Genomic DNA, 20,442 nt, shown 5'->3' on the forward strand with positions numbered 1-20,442 from the left:
TGTTTTTGTGTTATGGTTGTGTTTTGAGTCTTGTATATGTTTTTGTAATTTCTTTATTCTTTTAAGTCTTGTTTTACGTATATGCTTGCAGATTGTATTTTTAGAAGAGGTAAATGCAAAAAGCCTTAAGATTAACATTTGCAAGAAAGAATATGGTTCACAGAGGAAGGAGAGAGGTTGTGTGTTTGCAGATGTAGGATGGAATAAACTGCAGAGGAGGATTCGTGGAATGTTAGATATGCAAATATCTAATAAAGGAGAAGGAGGAGCAAAGGGAGGAGGAGATCTCTAGAAGAATAGAAACAATGACACAAACTAGATAATTAGTGGAGAGGAAGATCATCTCTGTGGACACAAAGGAAATTCCCAAAATGTTTTCAATATATCACACATAGATGCTTATATTTGCTAAAAAAAAAAATGTTTGAAGACAAATATGCACAGAAATGTGAGTAAAAGCCTTATCTTTAAACTTTATTAATAAGGTTGAAGATAACCTTCAACCTTATTAAACACGTCCATGCAACGTGTTACATGGACAGACACACAGATAAAATCTGATTTTAATGCATAAAGAAGCTAAAGTTAGCTTCAGTTAGCTTCCTGACAATAATGAGAGGACAGCCGCAGTTCAAGCTTCAAGTTTTATTTGAAGGAGTCATTCATCATACATGAGACCAGCTTCACCAGTGCATGTTTCCTCATAATACCACCAACTGCGACAGTGCTGCAGTGAAAACCACATTCACCAATTACATTCACCATAAAGCCATCCCAGCGCAGACGGGGGGTCAGATTTAGGATCTGGTAAGAAGGCGTAGATGCTAGGCGCTCACTGCCCTCATGATGTTGGTGTGACCGGATCCTGGGATCCAGCCCGTCACCACAATCACCATGTCTCCTGACTTGAAGAATCCTCTTGCTTTCCCTGCAGAGAAATGTGAGTGAAAATTATTAAAATTCAAGAGGAAGACGATGGGAGCAAACATCAGACACACACACACACTGACCTATTTCCATGCCAAAGTTGACCCTGTTGTCAACATCATCGGCCCAGACGGGAGCAGGAAGAGGGTGGAAAAGAGCAGGAAATACGCCTCTCAGCAGCTGGGACTGACGCGCCACCTGAGGAAGATGCAGTCAGCCATTTTTGTTCTACTTTAAAATCTTTGCCCTTCCTGTGTTTGGATTTGTTCACACTCATATAGCCTTTCCAGAACAAAACAAAGAGCTTTTTTATTACACCGTTATACAGTGTACCCTGTTCGAAACTCAACACTGAGTTCAGAATTACTTTAAAACCATTTAGCACTTGAAGGTGTCAGCTTAAACACAACACAGTAAAGCAAATTGATGAAATTAGAGAATAGAAATAAGCCAGAGTTTGGTGCATACAATCATGAATTATATATTTTTGCTCATGTGAAGAGCTTCATCTCCGTGATTTTAACTCCTCACAGTATTCTTGTTTTTGTTGGCAGTTTCATTTTCTGTTTAGCTCGTAATTATAAATTAAATGTTCTTTAATAGGGGCTGCACAGTGGCGCAGTTGGTAGCACTGTTGCCTTGCAGCAAGAAGGTCCTGGGTTCGATTCCCGGCCGGGGTCTTTCTGCATGGAGTTTGCATGTTCTCCCTGTGCATGCGTGGGTTCTCTCCGGGTACTCCGGCTTCCTCCCACAGTCCAAAAACATGACTGTTAGGTTAATTGGTCTATCTAAATTCTCCCTAGGTGTGTGTTTGTGTGTGAATGGTTGTTTGTCCTGTATGTCTTTGTGTTGCCCTGCGACAGACTGGCGACCTGTCCAGGGTGTACCCCGCCTCCCGCCTGGAACGTAGCTGGAGATAGGCACCAGCAACCCTCCCGACCCCATTAGGGACAAGGGTGCACAGAAAATGGATGGATGGATGTTCTTTAATAGGATTCCAGGTTTAATCTGCAGATAACTTCTTTAATTTTCACTCTGATGTGTCCACACTGTCAATATTTACAACATCAGACAGTGAGAGTAAATAATGACTGCATCGCACATTGCTCAGTTTTTTGTTGTTTTTTTTGAAAAGATGAATGACTCAGCAACAATTAAGCTGTAATTTAAACCAAGACAAATACACAACTGTTTGTCTCTGAGTTTATCAAAGTTTACCTGAGGGCTTCTGGTGACGGCGATGATTGGACAGCGAGGCCGGTATCTGGACAGGAGGTGGGCTGACCTGGAGAAAAAGGTGGAGAGAAGGACAGAACATTTAATTAAATATATTAAAGGTTGGTTTTAGCGTCGTTAAGCACAGATCACTCATTTAGCTTCACTGTGTCTCTTCTAAATCTTATGGTTTCCACATGTCTAATATAAGAGCGGAACAACAGTCTGCTCTCAATTATCAGATGAGTTTATCATCGGATAATTTCAGGTGATTTGTGTCTCAAGCATTAATGCTGGAAGCAAAGGTTCTCTAGTTTTCTTCTCATAAAACTCCCATCTGTTATCTGCTGTTAAGGCAGATGATGAATGTATATCTGAATTTCCTCATTGTTAGCCAGACTGTACCTTTTTTCCTCGGTGCTTAATGATCCGCCCAGGCTTTAGCAGTCTGCCTCCTTACAGATTACTTCTGCTTGTGCATTTTGTTGCGTCTTACTGATTTAGGACATTTGAACATCACAAAAATAACCCAAATAAATAAATACAAAATGCAGTGTTCAAATGATGATTTCATTTATTAAGGGACTAAAAACCTAATCAAAGCAACGTGAGGGAATAAACATTTCGGTGTCGGCTACTATGATTTCAGCCCGACTGGAAGGTTTTCTAGCATTAACTTTGTGTTTTAGGAAATGCTGCAGCATCTCCATCAGCAGTGGAGGGAAACCGTCTTCCACTGCTCCATATTGCCTCCATTTATGAACAATGACTCACTTTTGCTGGCATTATAACCATTTAGATCAGGCATGTCAAACTCTTTTTCGTTTTGGGCCAAATTAAGATCATGAATGCTCTTAAAGGGCCGGTTGTGCCAGAATGTATTGATAAAACCTGTTCACAAACTGCTAAAATATTAATGAATTCTTAAAATTAAATAATATTACTGAACTATCTTTTCAGTCCTTCCAGGATTTTACGATTGCTTTGTGATTTTCTGCAATAAAAATCAAAGCGTTTGTGGCACTAATTTGGAAATATTTGCAATATTTGTGCTTATTTATGTCGGTAAATGCAACTTTTGGCTTACCTGCCGCTGGTGGTGAGGACTATAATTGCCCCTGCACAGCATTTGAAGGACGACTCCACAGCTCCAATTGCAGTGACTTCTGTGGGGTCAGAGGACAGAGGGGTAAGCCGACGCAGCTCCTCGAACAGCTGGTGGTGGTAGATGGCAGCCTCTGCTTCCCTGCAGATCTAACATCGAGCAAATGTGAACAGCAAACAGAAGAAATGAGTGTTTCTAATGAAAATGCAGCAAAACAGACCATACTTGCACACTGTGAGACTCACTGAGTGCATCATTGCTACTGCCTCTAAAGGAAAGTGTCCCTTGGCGGTCTCCCCAGATAACATCACACAGTCGGCTCCATCGAGCACGGCGTTGGCCACGTCACTGCTCTCCGCTCGGGTCGGCCGTGTGTGAGAAACCATGCTTTCCAACATCTAAAAACACATTAAGCACATCATTTCTCACCTTTGAAGAGTCTTAATCACAGAATAAAAGACTGATGAAACAGATGATGTGGTAAAATATCCAAGAGAGGAAGTAGGGGGCTTTGTAAATAGATTGCACAACAACGAAAGGGAAATAAGAGATAATTCACGCAGAGGCAATATATGTATGAATTTCCAAGATCATTAGTAGTGAATTGGGCACGAAACAACACGAGTCAATAAGAGGGTCAGGCGGTTGGAAAATGAGATAGCTTGCAGCGTCGCCTAACAGAGACCATCTTTCCTGCAGCAGTTAGGGAGCTGCAGATAACGCTGATTAGTGTGTAGGTGTGTGGGTACTGTTTGTGAGCTTAGGTCTCGAGTAGCAAACCTGCTATAACGCTGTCACTGCGAGTCAAGAGCGGGAGCATAAACAAGATGCAGCACTGTGACTCAACATGGCTGCAGGAGCGTGGAAGCATGCGTGTCTCTGGCTGGGTTTGTGTGAGAAAGATGAGACGGATACGAGAGAGAAATTGCTTATTGGTGCATTGTGCTGGAGGAGAAGGTTGATCAGCATCTTTACTGTAGGTTTCCACTGACTTGTTTGATGTTGGACAAGCTAAAGCTGCCGTTATGAGTCGACATTTTATCACTTCTGCATCCTTTCATGTGGCTACAATTGCGCTCTGACCTGTGTGGCACAAATGACGGGCTTTCCAGCAGAGTTGCAGCGCCCAATCATCATCTTCTGGGCGATGAAGACTTTCTCAGCAGGAATCTCAATTCCCAAGTCACCCCTGGCAACCATCACACCATCACTCTCCGCCAGGATCTCCTCAAAGCTGACACGGAAATAAAAAGTGTCAGGAGGTGAAATGCTTCAACTGGAAGAAATAAAGTATATTTTAACGCATCTGAATTACATAAAATTTGTTTATGAACTCAAATATTTGAAAATAAAACTAAATAATACCTATCAATTACATGAAAAAACACACAATATTAATAATGAACTACATTTAAACAAGATGTAATAAAATTCAAAATCAAGCAAAGAGAAATAATTTAATCTCTAATCAAATTTGACTTATTTTAGTTTTTAAAAAATACAAGAAAATTATAATTTATATTTCATTAAAAAATAACTTAAATGTATGAATTCTAACAATAAACAACCGTAAATCTATTTTAAAAAAACGTTTGATAAATAAAGTTCTTTCCTGACATCACACAATCGAGAAAAAACAACAAAAATATGAACAACTTAAAATGTGAATAAAATGAAAAATAAATATAATATAATAAATGAAGATATACTTAAAAGTATGGATAACACAGGTTGCAATAAAATAAAATAAAAGATTTTCTAAACAGCGTGTATTAAATTAAAATAAATTATGTGTGAGCTTTAGATGCAAGAAAAAGCTGTAGGAAATAGTTTATAGAATTACAAATATTCTTTATTGTCCCGCAATGTGGACTTTTCTGTGGAACAGCAGCAAAGCGACAGGCAATACCAGCAAACAGGCTCAGACAGAAAATATAAAAATATATTGAAAAACATTATAAAAAATAAAAATATTGTACAGCAAGGGCATATTTAAACATAAACACTCTGTAGTTATAAAAATACTCCAGTCCAGAGGAATGTGCAACAGTTGGTTAATTATAAAATGTACAAAATGTGCGTGTCTCTTTGAGCAGTAAAAGAGAGTGAATGCAAGTTAAGACAGGTGTTAACATCGTCGAAGGTGCAGCTGAGCATCAGATAAGTAACGCAGGCAGCCGAGGTGTGACATAAACTGTGTCTGATATTTTTAATGGCAGCAATAATTTACACAGACAACCACACCGCTCACTTATCAAACACGTCAAATCCACAGCTGACAAATGATCCTCACTTCCAGCCTGATGGAGGGGGCAGACCACCATCAGTTACAGATTTATGAGTCCTGTCACAGTCTAATTATTAGACAAGCTGCCTGCAGATTCTGTTGCCCAAATGGTTTTACTTTAGAAACACATTCCTACCAACTTACTTCTTAACTCCCTGTCTGCTTTCCACCTTGCTGATCACTTTGATGTGTCGACCGTGAGGCCCCAGAGCCCGACGCACTTCCTTCACATCCTGGGCTGAACGGATGAAGCTGGCGAACACAATGTCAACGCCATGAGACACCCCGAACTTCAGGTCGGCCTCGTCCTGCGCGCTGACCGCCTGCATGCCGATCAGATCGCAGCCGGGCAGGTTGACGCCTTTACGGCTGCAGAGGACGCCGTCGGCCTCCACCACCGTATCCACCCAGTCCGAACCTGCAGGAACAAGACCGGCATGATTATATAGAAGATAATAATAACACTCCTGCTAACCTTCAAGAATTAAATCTCTGGGAGGAGGAATGGGTCAAAATCACAGCTGAACAATGCATGCAGCTAGTTTCTCCATAAATCTTAAAGCTGTCATTACCAACAAAGTCATTACTGAAATAAACATCAGTAAAAATGTTCAATACTTTTTCCCTGTGTCATTTCACATTATTACACGTAAGTTAATTTCCGAACGTATTTGTTTTGATTTCTTCCTATGTATAGATTATTTAGGTTGTTACCAACACCTGATGAAAATTTCATGTCAATACAACTTTAGAAATATGTTTACTATGAATGATGTGTTCAATAATTATGTCACCTGCTGGATACAGAATGACCATATTTGTACACGTGTGTATTTACAGAAAAAGCTAAATATCAAAATTTCTGATGATTAGTGCATTATTTTAGTTTTTTTTTTTTTCTTATTCTATTGGTCCCAGTTCCATTAGGAGTCAAAACTAAACATTTGGAAAGCTTTGAAATACTTTGGAAATTTAAAATACCTTCATGCTGTTGATGATGGGCTTATCAGAACCAGCTGGAAGCCATGTTGAATTGTTGGTTGTTGAGACTGTTAACCATGCACTTTTGGTTGAGACCAATTTTCACTTTGTTAAATAAGAACAACCAAACTTGCAATATATATATATATATATATATATATATATCTAAAAGCCCAGTCTTATAATAATAATAGCAGATATTTGTGAACACTTCTACAGTTTGCTGTTTTTGATTTTTTGCTTGTGTTTAGATTGTTTAACCAATGAAAAGTGGGGATGTTAAAATGCATGTTACCTGTTTCTAATACTTTCAGTGCAAGCAAGCCGTCATCAATGTAAATCTTTTTTCCCTTTTCCAGGACTTTAGGCAAGTTGGGATAGTCCACCCAGATTATCTTCCCGTCTGTCTTGTCTTTGTCACTCTCTGCGGTCACGACTCTGACATGGCTGCCTTTCACCAGCTCCACCTCTTCTTCCACTTTCTGCACAAAAACACAGACATAAAAACAAATACACACACACACACACACACCAAACCTGACAGGGACTGACAGACTGGAAAAACATTTTTAGAAACTAGTAGCACATTTGTCATTTTTCTGGCAAAACTTGTAGATGGGAGGTGTTGACATGAAATGGCTTCAAAATCTCCATAAAATAAATCACAAATAGACACATTCCAGAGGGAAGCTCCAGTTTTCTTCAAGATAAATATTTATTTTAGTGTCCACATGGTGTCACTTGGATTATTTGTCTCACATCCAGCGTCTTTTCCCTGCATTTAAAGGAGCTGACGCCTGTTTTTATCAAGTCCACACCCTGTCAGCATCACAACCTGAGAATGATGGACTTCAAAGCTGCAGGGCTTCGACAAAACTTGTTTCACAACATAATGCAAGTAGATGGAGAGGCTCATTAGAAGGTTTAAGAAGAACATCGACATGCTGAAGAGGTTGTTACTACCACCAGGGAGAGAAATAAAACGTGCAGGATGCCGGTCCTCCAGGACCCACTTTGGGCACCAGAGGTCTAGGGTCATGTCTCTTACCAGCACAGATTTCCCAGTTCTTCTTTGCAAAAATAACTCCAACTCACTCAAATGGAGAACATTTGTGAACTTACACTTTCAAGTCTTGCCACAGATTCTCTTCAGGATCTGCATCAGGACTTTGACTGTACCATTCTAATGTGAATTTAATTTGATTCAAAACAATCCATCATAGCTCTGCCTGTATGTGCCATAAATATGCTTCATGGTTGGTGTGTGTTTAGGGTGATTTGTGCACAACGTTGCATTTTGCATGCAGGCCAGATGGTTTCATTTTGTTATAGTTTCTTCTGATCAGAGAACCTTCTCCTATGTGTTTGCTGAGTCCCCTACATGACTGCAAATCAAAGCTTTTTACAGCTTTCTTTCTGAAGAATGGCTTTCTTACTGCCTCTACCCCCCAAAAAGTCCAGACTTGTGGCGTTAAATGGATAATATTCTCCAATTCTCCTACCTGAGCAATGCAGAGCTAATATCTTGTTTTTTTCTCTTATTATAATGCAGGATGTTCCCCAGTGTATTATAAGCCTGGTGGGCTTTATGTACTTGTGCCCCCACCAGGCTTAGCATTGTTAATTTATTTAAGTTTTTTTAAATGTTTGCATTTTTAAGTCTTTATAGTTGGTGTTCAGGTATTAAACTTCCAATAACACATAATTATCAAGTGATATTTTCAAATTTTCTGTCAACTTTAAAACATATTTTAACTCAAAAACACGGTTGGCCGCTGGATGAATGACTGGCAAACACCCCAACCACCAGGCTTAGCAAGTTTTCTAGGGGAAACCTTGCTAATGCTCTTTTTGCTCTTAACAAAATTTCATCTACCAAACAAAGGAAATGCACACTGTTCACATTTTAATCTGCATAAATATCTTTTCCTTCACAATTTTCTGTTACTTTGTGTTGGTCTAATACATAAAATCCCAATAAAATACACTAAAGTTTGATGTACAGACAGGATAAGTAGCAGAATAGCTTATCAAGCCCTGTAGATATGGCGTAAACACGAAGCACAAAGAAGATAAAAAGACAAAAAGCAGAAGAGCAGGAGGTTTAGAAGCAATTTAATCTTCCAGACAAACTGTTAAACTGATTTATGAGACACATGAAGCGGGGATCACTTTTCACACAGTGCATTTTGTCAGCTAATCAACGCATGAGGAGTCTGCCAACACCTTGGAGGTATGTGTTCTGCACAGTAGGCTGAAGGCAGCAGAATCACAAACAACACAATACAATGATGATGAAAATGCTAAGCAACTCACGCCCACAACTGTTGTTTTTCCAACAGAAATAACAACCTGTAACAAACTGGCATCAGGGAGAAGAGATTATCGGCTCTTCTTTATGTGTGTTTGATAGACGGGCGCAACACACTCACCCCTTTCACCAGACCAGAGCGGATCTCTGGGCCCTTCGTGTCCAGAGCAATGGCCACCGCTCGATAATACAAAGGGTCAGATGTCATGGTCTCCACTGCCTCTCTGATGTTTTTAATGGTCGCGCTGTGATACTAAAAGGCAGAGAACGAGAGTAATTCATGACAAATCCAACAGCATGACCATAGTGTGCAAATTGTTGGATTGTGAAATGAGGAGCAGAGCATTAATCACTGCGATTCACGCACTTCATGAGATCCATGAGAGAAATTTAGACGAGCGATGTTCATCCCCGCCTTGACCATCTCCTGGAGCTTCGGGACGGATCGAGATGCTGGGCCTGAGAAATGACACAGGTCATAATTAAAGCAAGAAACTGACCACCAATCAAATGAATCAGTTCTTCATCATATATTTTCAATAAATGAAGTTTATTTTATATCAAGTTTTCCAGATAAGTTCTGCTAAAGACCAGGGGCCTCATGCATTAAAGAGTGAGCAGTTTTCACACTTGGTTTTAAAACTTGGCGTACGTAAAAATTTAGAAAAGTGCGGCGCATAAAAAAAATCGGATGCATAAAGCCGTGCGCACACACGTGGCCGCGCACCTTTCCTTTATAAAAACTAATTTGCGGGAAATCGAGTGCAGCTGCTGGTCCGCCCTGTCACCTCCCACAAATACGTATGTAAAGTACGTATTTACTAAATAACACCAAATGTAGTCAGATTTCAGTGTATTTAGGTGAGTTTTGACGCTTTGTAGTTTGATATTGTCCACAGAGAAAGTTTGTGTGGCTGCCGCACATTTTCACGCCAGCAAAAAAATGTGCGTATATTTACGCAAAAACAAATTTTTATACATGCCGACTTGTGCGTAAAATATGGCGCCGCACATTTTTTGTGCGCACGCACGCTTTATGCATGAGGCCCCTGATTATTAGACTCAGGTGTGATGAAGCAGAGTCTCATCTAAAACCTGCAGGACACCTGGCATCAAGGTCTCAAGGATCCCTGTGTTACATTTTTTCTAAATAAGAATACACACAAAAGTTTTTTTGTGTCATTTGCTCATTTTAAACAATTTCAGGAAAATTTTGCAGCATCAGGAATTGACTGCTGGTTTTCTTTATTTTTTGACTATTTGTTGATGTAGTTCCTGTTTTAGTTTGGTGTTCTCGTTGCTTCCACTAGTTACTTTCTCACTTTTGGTTTTGTATTTGGCCATGCTGTGTCTAATTAGTTTCCCCTGTTTCCTAATTTGTCATTTCCTTTCACCATCCTTCCTCAGCTGGTCTTAGAAACCTGCTCCTTTGCAGCTGTTCTGCATTGGTCAAGTACTTCACCTGTTTCCACTCATCTCTGAATTTGTAATCTTAGTTTTCATCCTCTCCTTTCCTGATTATTCTACTGACCAAGTGGTTTGTTCTTGTCTGCCCCTTTAGCATATTTACACTTTCGGAAAGGCAAAAACCACCTGAAGCAAGCGCAAAAACCTTTTTGCAAAATTGAGGAAGTTATTTTGAATTTTACCAGTTCCATCAGTCTTTTCTAAACCATCACTTCAAAATGAAAAACATTCATTAAAACATGGCTATTGTAACATTTAAAAAGTTTATGTACTTCTTTATTAGAGTGTTGTGTTTCTTCTTTATGTTACAACATTTTTAAAGAAACCAAGTTGATTTACTTTTTTATTGGATTTTATCCTTCATTTTCCAGTGGCTATATGTTAGCAAGGTTTGATTCTAACATCGATTTTTGTGTGGAGTTTGCTGTTTTTGCTAAGTGCTTTCATTGTTTCTCTCTGGCTGCTCAGTTATCCTCCCACAGGCCAAACATAACCCGATCACAGTAAACGAGAACACTAAATTAGCTGTGGGTGTGAAGAACTGTCTGAGTTGTTTCTTCAGCTGCAGTAAGTCTGTTCATGCTTAAAGTAAAACTTCAAACTGTTAGAGTCTCTTAACGAGGCTGGGATCCAGAAAGGTTCAAGAGGCCAAGATTCTTATGACTGGACACTTTCTCCTGCGATTTAATCCCTCATTTATCCATTCCTCAATTTTCAAAACACAATTAAACGAGAAGAGTTTCAGTATGAAACTTCAATCTATCTCAATTCAGTTGGAATGACAGATATTACGCTTTGAGGTTAAATCACCTGAAAATCTTAATAGCATAAAATATCAATAAAACTCAACTGGTCTTTCCATTTTCTTTTGAAGCAGATAGAAGAATCTTTAAAACCAGACTCCTCTAAACAGAAACTAGCATTAGCAATGCTGACTGTTTTAAACAGAAAACTAATTATTTTCTTCACATTAAAGACCTTGGCAACAGGAAAATGTTGAATTAATGAGTAGTTAAACACTGGAAACAATTTTTTTTTACAGTATTAAGAAAATTACAACCACCTCCATGAACAATGTCCGCCATGTTTGTGTTTTTCATCGTTTATGTTGCACCCTTAAAAAGAACTTAAAAACGCATAAAGATTTTCGCTTTTGTGCAACTTTATTAACCAAATTCACAATTTAAGTTCTCTCTTTACCGTACACAATCACAGGTCATGAACTTTATACTCCCATCATGCATTGCGTCGCTTTTAAAGAAACATTATTACGACAGAAATCTACAAAATAAAAAAATTATTAAATAGTTTTAGTACATATTTAGCCACAAACTAAATGAATGGTTTAACCAAATGCTAAACAAAATAAATGCTTGACCAATAAGATCAATGTGACTATTAATTAAACATTATCATGTTACTAACATATTTTCAGGTTTATACATTTACGTCTGACCTCTGAATCTGTCATTCTTTGGATGAAATGTCACGCCACCGTTGATACTTGGGTCGCTTTGAAAAATATAAACATAGAAAAGAGTTTTCTGTCTAATATGAATAAAGAATAAAATTAGATGTACATCATATATGAGCATAAAATATTTAGGCCACTTTATTTTACAGTTTTTTCCTGAATTCCATCCAAAAACAGTAAAGTCTGTACAAGTTAGTGAATATCTCCTCTGTTGGTACAATTATAAATAGCTTTTTAATTTTCTTTTTTATCCTCGATGTCGGAGCCAAATGAACAACAGTTGCCGATTCCAACATTTCCCATCCAGAACATGCGTAGGATTTGTTTTAAGAGAGGTTTTTATAGCATTACTTCAGACAGATCTTGGAGTTTGAGTGGTGTGGTGGTTTTCCCTGAGAAAATGTTGGTAGGTATTATCAGTGAGACTTTCAGCTGCTTCCATTCACTGTTGCTTAAACAACCTCTGGATTTCTTACTAATATAAAGTGTAGTGAGACAAGGGGTTGGTGCGAGCCCATTGTAGTACACCAGTTTCTCACATAACTATAAAAAACAAGCCCAAGTTTGATTCAGTTACACAATGCCCAAATCAATCAAATTGATTTAATTACAGTCCAGTTTCATTCAGCACTAAATCAGTGCTGTCCAATATTCCTCCCTATTATTCTCATCATTCATTCCTCCCCTTCATTCAATTTTTCTCTCCAATTCTTCACTGTTTAGCAGAATCAAGTTATTTGCCTATAAGACTCTCCAAACTGATTAAAGCTGCAAACTTCATGGTTCTTTTTGTAAAGTAGATCTCTTTTCTGGGCAGATTTATTGGAAACATTTGTTGTTCCACTGCCTGTCTTTATAATTCAATACTAATGCTCCTTTCACAGACGTGCATTCACCCATATGTCATCTCCACCACTGAACCCGACTGGGTTTATGTGCTTTTTGTTCTGTCTGCAGCATATCTGCTTTTCTACATAAAGAAAGTGCTGTCCATAACTATCCCAAATCATTTTAGGGGCTGATTCAACAGACCAGAGGAAAAATCTCCACTCTCAGTTGCTAAATTATTTTTAATACCATATTTATGAATTAGATTTGCAGAGATTTTAGACTGTTAGAGCCTAATCTTCCCATAAATTATTGGACGGAGTTAATCACGTTTAGTGGTTCTGAGCACATGCAGGGATTTCTGTCCCAGAATAATTTTTAATGAATGTCACAGAGACATTCATTAAAATGTCTCTGTCTCTGGGGATGTTTAAACTGATATGATGTTAAAGATAACCATTGTTTTCTTCCAACATACAGCTTCAATAAGCAAAATTATACATACAGGTCCAAATGTGTGAGCACCATTAGTATTCTTGGAAAATGTTCTTTATAAATAAACCTTGTCAGGACATTGTAGCCTTCAATAAGACCCTGACATATATCTGGTTGGATTTACAACAATAAACAATAAAATGTATTGATTTCTTATCACAGATCCAGCACTTTGACAACAAGAGAGCATCTGGTTTGTCCAGGTGAGAAGATTCAAATTGCAGTCAAGCTGCTGAAGCTGTTTATTTTGGAGTTTGTTTCTTGTAAATCGAAACCGGTTTTGGACTGAATAAAAAAGGCCAACATTAAGTTTCTGGTATGACCTCCACCAAATGAGACCAAAAAACTGGTGGTCAACACCTAGAAGTCAGAAATGTTTCAGTAAATGACCAATTTGAATTACCTTTACTAATTCTGCAGGAGAATGCTCTCTATGTTTAACTTTGTACACAGAGGGTGGATCATATACAAGTCCACAATTAAAATTTAAACTTGTGTTCTTAATTCCCGGTTTTCTAGATTTAATGAAAGTGTGTGTTGCAAACTCTTTCCTCCCTGAAAAATCTAATAAATCATAGCAAGCTCAATATTAAGACTTTCATTCCCATGGATAAAAACATCTGACACTAGCTAGACTTGAGGTTGCTAATGGTAAAAATGATGTATTGTGCCTTGCAAAAAGTTTTAACAGGACAGAAAGACTTTATAAGTGAATGGTATTTCCTAATTTGTCAAGCGAATACTCAGAAAAAAAAATCATCTGTAGAAGTGAGTGGCAGTGGACATTGTGTCTGTTTTTAAGACACACGTTTCAATTTACCAAAAATCTTCAGCCAAGCCTGGAAGTTTCCCATAAAGAGCATAAATCTGTGCAACACCCAGTTTTGACTGTTTAAAAATAATAAAAATGTTTTGTTGGATCAAACTCAAAATGTTGAAATACAAAGCAAAAATATTATTTTTAAATTAAACATAGAGCAAGTTTGTTGTTTCACACTACTTTGGCTTTTTCTCTGTAAAATAAGAAAATGAAGGTAGATAATAATCAGTTCCATGTATGTATTCTTCTTGATGAGAAGGAATTAAAAAAACTAACAGGAAAAAGAATAACTTTTCCTTCAAACTATTCTTCTCATGCAACTCCTGACCAACAAACTCTGCCAGCGCGCTGACAGCTGGACATGTCTGTTGTGACAGGAAGCCGGCTGTGACAGCTGCCAGAAAACGAACCTAAGAGCCCAAACCCGCCGTCTGGGCCAGTTGTGACACCCACCAATGGTGCAGATTATGCTGGTGTTGCGGGCTGTGATCGGCTCTTGGTCGATGTCCAGCAGGCAGAGATGCTCCAGGAAGGTGTCAGCCATGCTGGCGTCCAGCTGCTGGCGCTGAATGAAAGAGTCCGGCATTGTCATCACATCCGAGTAGCGCCTGATGAGAGCTGAGGGGACAAGGAGAGCGTCGTCAGAGGGGAGAAGCTAATCGCGGAAACGCGGCTGCGAACTCCAGCTGTGAAAATGAATGAAGGGTGCAAAGTGATATCTGGATCAGTGATAGCAAAGAATGATCGATTTCGAATTTTCACTGAGACGCTGACCTGACATTAACAACCACCTGCAGGAGTCACACAAAATTACATGTTGACATTCATCTGTGTTTAGCAGCTAATAATATGAGCAACAAGCCACTACTCTGCAGATATTCTTTGATGAGCACTTAAAGGGCGTCTGAAAACTGAGAGTACAAAGGTAATAAATGAGGTGAGTCGTTCAAAGCAAAAGGTTTTTCAGGCAACTAAAAGGTGCACAAGACATTTGTTGTAAAATAATGTTTCCCTCTTCAGTGGAGCAGAAAGTCAGAAAATGATAGATGATGCTTAGAGAAGATATGGTGGAACAATGTGGTTGAATCTCTGTTGTTTATATTGTTGTCAGAGTGATGTTCTGAATGTTTAAGAGGAAAATAAATCTTTTATCTGTTAGAAATAAAGTGATAAAATGGAGAAAAAGCGTCACTCAGTTACAAAGCTTCACATACAGCGGACTGTAAAAGTATTTGCACCCCATAAACTATCACATTTTGCTTTGTTACAAACGCATCACAAAATACTAGAAATGTTTTTTCCACATTCATTTGCTGATCAAAACTGAAATGTGTGTCTGGTACTTGTATTTGCCCCCCTCTACTCTGCTACTCATAAAAAAGATCAAGTGTAGACGGTTTACCTGAACAAAGTAATTTAATCCCAGTATAAATTCAGCAGTCAGAGCTACAATGGAATGGCTTACAGCAAGGCATATTGATGTGTTAGAATGGTCTACTTAAAGTCCAGACATTCATCCAGCTCAGGCTCAAAGATTTGATAATTGATGTTTAGATGCTCTTTGTCTCATCTTAAAAAAAGCTAAAACAAATTCCTAATGACTCATAGCTCTAATCAAAGCAAATTATGTTTCTAAAGTATTGAACTGAGCAGGAGGATGTGAGCCACACTTTTCAGATTTTTTATTGCAGAGACAACAGAGGGGAATATGCAACCTTTTCCTTCCACTTTGCGATTATACACTAATTTGTGTTACTCTATCACACAAAATCCGAATAAAACACATCAAACTTTGCAAAACACTTTGTTCACATCACTGCTAAGGCTCATGGTAATCCAACAGCTCTCACATATGTCTACTTAATGCACCTAATGCTTAAAGAAGTGAACTAATAAATGCAAATCTGGTACTTTTGGTTTGAACTGCTTCAACATAAGAGACCCACTTCATTTGGGGCACATCTTATGTTGTAATGCGCGCTTTGGAACAAGCTTAAAAGCACCTACGTGTGTTTTAAGGAGACTGAAAGGGCAGAAGCTGCTTCTGTATGTGACTAATAAAAGCTCCTGGTTCTTTATCACAGCGACGGTTTTATTATTGCAGCTGCAGCAGATGCACAATAAGATCTGCATTCGTGTTCACGTCTGTTTGTGTCCCCCCAACAAAGACAAGTCTGATACTCATTTTTCTTCCAGTTGGACCTCTGGTTTCTGTCAGAGAGAAAAATTGCTACCAGCCTTGCAGCCTGGCGTTCAACATGTGACATCTGTTTCTAAGAAAACAGGCTATGATTCTAGAAAGTATCGATTTGAAGTTTGAGGTTGACCTGGCAATGGCTGGTCTTCTGTTTTTCATTCGTCAATGCAAACAATTTGATTCCAAGAATTCTTTTAGAGATCCCGTCTTGTTATTTTTAGACTGAAAACGGAAGCAGTTAGCAGTTAGTGGTACTCGACATGCTGTCCTCCATTGTTGGTGAAGAGTTGAGAGATTAAACCAGAAAAATTAGCTCCAGTTTTTCAGAAGCCTTCTGGAGCTTGATGAAGGGATTGATCTCAAATAATTGAATCCATTTTGAAGGATGTCACAGTCAGCTCGACTGAAACAGGCTTCAGTCGAGCCTGTTTTTTTTTCTAGAGTAGTAAAGGCTGAATATGGACCATGAAGATGAGTGGGCAGAACTGACAGACAAGGTCAGTGCAAACAGCACAACAGGGTGTGAGGAAAAAGGGCGACAGGCCTTTCTGTCCTCCTGTGTTTATAAAAACAAGGAGGAAACAGATCATTTGCATTATTTCTGACACTGCATCAGAGTCCTCTATGCTTAATGGACAGGTAGCCTGGAAAACTCCTGATGGCGTCTGCTGTCTAGGAGCTTTGCAGCATAATATGAACCCCCAAAGCTCCTCCATCCTGCAGATTGAGAATCTGTCAGTTTTTCCTGTTTTGCTTCCTCTCTGCACCTCCCTGTGACCCAGTTCTGCCGCTCTGCTGCACACATTATCACAGGTCCCACTGAGATCCTCCTCCCTCAGACCCTTTCTCTCTCACACGGAAATGTGTGCATGCACCTGACAACACACACATCGATTCCTGTTCTTGGAAGGCTGGTTATAAATAAAGCACAGCTCGGGTCAAAGACACCGGAGTTACAAAACACGAGTCTGGCCTGAAACACCATGTGCAACTTGGTTTTGATCAGATTTTTCCACCAACTCTGCAGCTCCTCCAGAGTTACCAGAATTATTTCTCCGATTACTGTTTTAGTTGAACCACATTGACATGGCAGTTTTGCATTTGTACCAAACACTCTCCAGTTTCAGATGAAAATCTGATAAATCAGTGATCTATGAGATGTTTAAAGCTCAGGATATCAAATCATTTATAACCCAACTTTAAGATTCTCTGCTTATTTTCCCTTTAAGTATCTGCTGTGTTTTTGGTGATGCTGTTTTGTTCCCCAATGCTCCCTAACAAACCTCTAAACCCTTCAAACAACAGTTTAATGACTCTGATTAAATTAAGACAATTGGCAGGACTGAAGTTCATTTAGGGGTAGCAGCGTAGAAGAAGCTTTTCAGATTTTTTATTAATAAAAGTTTTGAAAACCATGTGTCATTTTAGTCTGTCCTATAAAATCTGAATAAAACACAAAGTTTGCAGCTAGTTTGTGAAAATGACTGAGTTCTGGGTTATGAGTAATTCTGCGAGGCGCTGTATGTAATCAGATGGAAAAACTGTTTTCTGCTCCAACACTGACCATCAAACTGGCTAAAAACCAGCAACATTGTTTTAAAGCATTTCAAACTTTAAAACATGTTATTGTTGATTGAATTTGGTCAAATCTCTTATTCACCTGCAAATAAGGAAACACACATGCAAATTATGTACATTATAAAAAGTCATCCTACTAAGTTGCAGTTCCCATAGATGGTGAGTATAATATCTCTATTGTAATAGCTGCACAAAGTCTTTACGTTATAATCTTGTACAGTATATTATTAATACTGTTACTATTGTTAAGCTTGTTTTTTAAATATTTTTTTATCACTTGAGGAACTTTTTGTATGAATCCACATATCTGATGCTGAATTTCTCCTCTGTGGGACAAAAAAAGCGACTGATCAACTTACCCATTTTCATAAAACCATCCGTCCAGCAGCTCCAATCCTCGTTTTAATTTGTTGCTTTTATTTGTGTAATTCTTCTCAGTTCCAAAGCTGTGCGCTCGTCTCTCACCGAGTCCCATCTCACCAGAACGAGCCTCTTCATTCAGTTTTACCCTCTGACCCCCGTCTCCTCTCCCTCCCCTCTCTCCTCCCACTCACACTATTTGCATTAGTCCTGAGTGGGTCAATATGATGCTAAAACCGTCAACATACCCACGATGGTACCAAGACAGCAAGATGCTCTACAGCACATGTGCCAAACTCGAGACCTGTGGGCCAAATCCAGCCCGCCATAGCTTTTTATGTGGCCCTCCAGGTTCTAGACTAAATGTGCTTAAATATTATGTTATCAATCAAATCATTGCAGTTTTTATCTGTTTACTGCCAAATAAGATCAATCAATCCCCCCAGTTTCTTGAGAATTATTGTGGAAATCCATGGAAAAGCAACAAATCCCCACACTTTTTTTGCACTTACAATTGGGAGTTTTTGTCCAAAAAAATGGTCAAAAATCTTTCTTACTTGAACAGCTGCCTCAGCCTCAACTGATGTCAGATTATAGTCCATAATCAAAACAGCAAGGAATAAAAAGTTGCATTTTCTGTCATAAAAAAGCGCAAATATTGCAACATTTCCAAATTAGTACCACAAACACAAAATCCTAGAGGGGCTGAAAAGATGTTCAATAATGTTATTTAATTTGAAGAATTCATTGATATTGTAACAGTTTGTGAACAGGTTTTATGCCCTTTAAGAGCATTCATGATCTTAATTTGGCCCAAAACAAAAATGAGTGTGACACCTCTTCCCTACAGCATAAAACTAGAAAACTGCTGCATAAATTTAACCTGGCTAAAGTTATATTTTAACTTGTCTTAATTGTTTTGTTCATCACATTATGTTGATTTATCTGTTGACAGCACAAAGAATGTTGTGAAATACTAAAGAGTTTCTTACTTAACAGCAGCAGCTGGTTTGAAGAGTCACTTGGACAAAACAAAATGTCCTAAGAAACTACAGATGTTTTTCAGAAAGTCAGTTTAGCCATAGAAAACGTTTGACTTTTAATAATAGAGAAAAGTCATTCCAATCAGTCTGAGTTGTATGTGACAGCAGAAGATGACAAAAGTAATGAGAACTGCTCAAAAGGAGCTGCTTTGAGTGTTGTAACGTGTTCACCAAAACTACAGAAGCTGAGAGCGCCTGTAAATGCTTGAGATTTCCACAGCGCATTAGTTAAGTGTTCCTTTTTTATTATTATTTCAAGAGAAAACACACACGCACACACCAAAAGCAATTTAGGGAGATTAATTAATCTCAGGGTACCCAGAAAGAACCAGGCATGCACAGGGCGAACAAGCAAACATGTAGAAAGATTTGAACCCATGGCTTTAAATGCTGAACGGCAACAGTACAACCATGCACCTTGCTGTCAACTTAATTAAATTACAAAAAATTCACTACATTCACACAACAATCAAATCCTTATTGTTTTGTATTATTCCACAAACACAATCTTCTGCTATAAAGTAATTGGACACATTATAATTATAATGCAATTATACAACATTTTGACCCAATCCATATATTTTTCTCTCTAGGTTCATTTTTATCACTAGATTGTTAAAAGGTGTTTCAACTGGTAAGCCTTTTTAACAAGCGTCTTTTGCATAAAAATAAAACTTGTAATTATTATTTTTTTTACACTTCAGTAATTTTCCGGCAAGTTTTGTTTACACTCGGAGCAGCAAATTGCCATTTAAGTATAAAAACCCAAACCCCCGCTGTGTAAGAAATTAGGCGAGACGTGTGTGTAATAAATGGCAGCTGAATGAGGTTTTCCATTCATGAGCACAGTTTACTCTGCTGAGTGGTATCCACGCACGGTCACGCACCGAGCCACGCTGATGCAACGTGTAAATCTTTAACTTAAATAGACCTTTGCTCCAAAACTGGAAGCCTAACCTGCAACCTGAGCCTGCACAATGTCACAAAGGAGCTAAAAGGCCGCGGTTAAAATCAAAGTCGGTTTGAATTTAATATGAAAATGTGACGCTGAAAGAAGGAGATATAGTAGGAAATCTTTCCGTGTTTGACTTTAACCCACTTTAAAAGGAAAAAGACGGCCAAAAAAAGGGGGAAGGTATCTCGCCAAGCAGCAGATCTACCTTTTAAATAAAGTAAATATTCCAGGAATGTTTCCTACATTACACACTGACCATCACAACAGATTCATTCACAGTTTGAATCCTGAGAGCGGAAAAAAATGACCAACCTGTTGGACGCCGCAAGAGGCAGGGAAAGAATGAAACATGAATAGGAAGTAGGGGGGAAAAATATTAACGGGGTGTGTCAGCTGTGA

General features: G+C 38.6%; 1 protein-coding gene across 2 annotated transcripts; it reads right to left on the minus strand.

Annotated features, from left to right (window-relative positions):
• Positions 1-630: 630 nt before the first annotated feature.
• Positions 631-20,402, minus strand: pklr (pyruvate kinase L/R). 2 transcript variants are annotated; one of them, XM_028013663.1, is made up of 12 exons: positions 20,356-20,402; positions 14,364-14,528; positions 9,194-9,285; positions 8,948-9,079; positions 6,811-6,997; positions 5,679-5,952; positions 4,331-4,481; positions 3,493-3,645; positions 3,230-3,396; positions 2,146-2,212; positions 1,011-1,125; positions 631-928 (listed from the first exon to the last, which is right to left on the minus strand). In XM_028013663.1, the coding sequence occupies exons 2-12, from the start codon at positions 14,500-14,502 to the stop codon at positions 825-827; spliced, it is 1,581 nt and encodes a 526-aa protein (XP_027869464.1). In that variant the 5' UTR covers positions 14,503-14,528; positions 20,356-20,402; the 3' UTR covers positions 631-824. The 2 variants fall into 2 exon arrangements, with proteins under 2 accessions (XP_027869464.1, XP_027869463.1); XM_028013662.1 differs by lacking the exon at positions 20,356-20,402 and adding an exon at positions 18,045-18,192.
• Positions 20,403-20,442: the final 40 nt, after the last annotated feature.

Source organism: Xiphophorus couchianus, chromosome 3, assembly GCF_001444195.1.
Source record: "Xiphophorus couchianus chromosome 3, X_couchianus-1.0, whole genome shotgun sequence".
NCBI lineage: Eukaryota > Metazoa > Chordata > Actinopteri > Cyprinodontiformes > Poeciliidae > Xiphophorus > Xiphophorus couchianus.

Bases quoted from the DNA above. Each gene is read 5' to 3' on its own strand.
- pklr (XM_028013662.1), bottom strand. The intron at 4,482-5,678 runs GTAAGTTGGTAG...TTTCCGTGTCAG, and splicing joins AGCAGACAGGGAGTTAAGAA to CTTTGAGGAGATCCTGGCGG. The intron at 2,213-3,229 runs GTAAGCCAAAAG...CTTTTTCTCCAG, and splicing joins GTCCTCACCACCAGCGGCAG to GTCAGCCCACCTCCTGTCCA.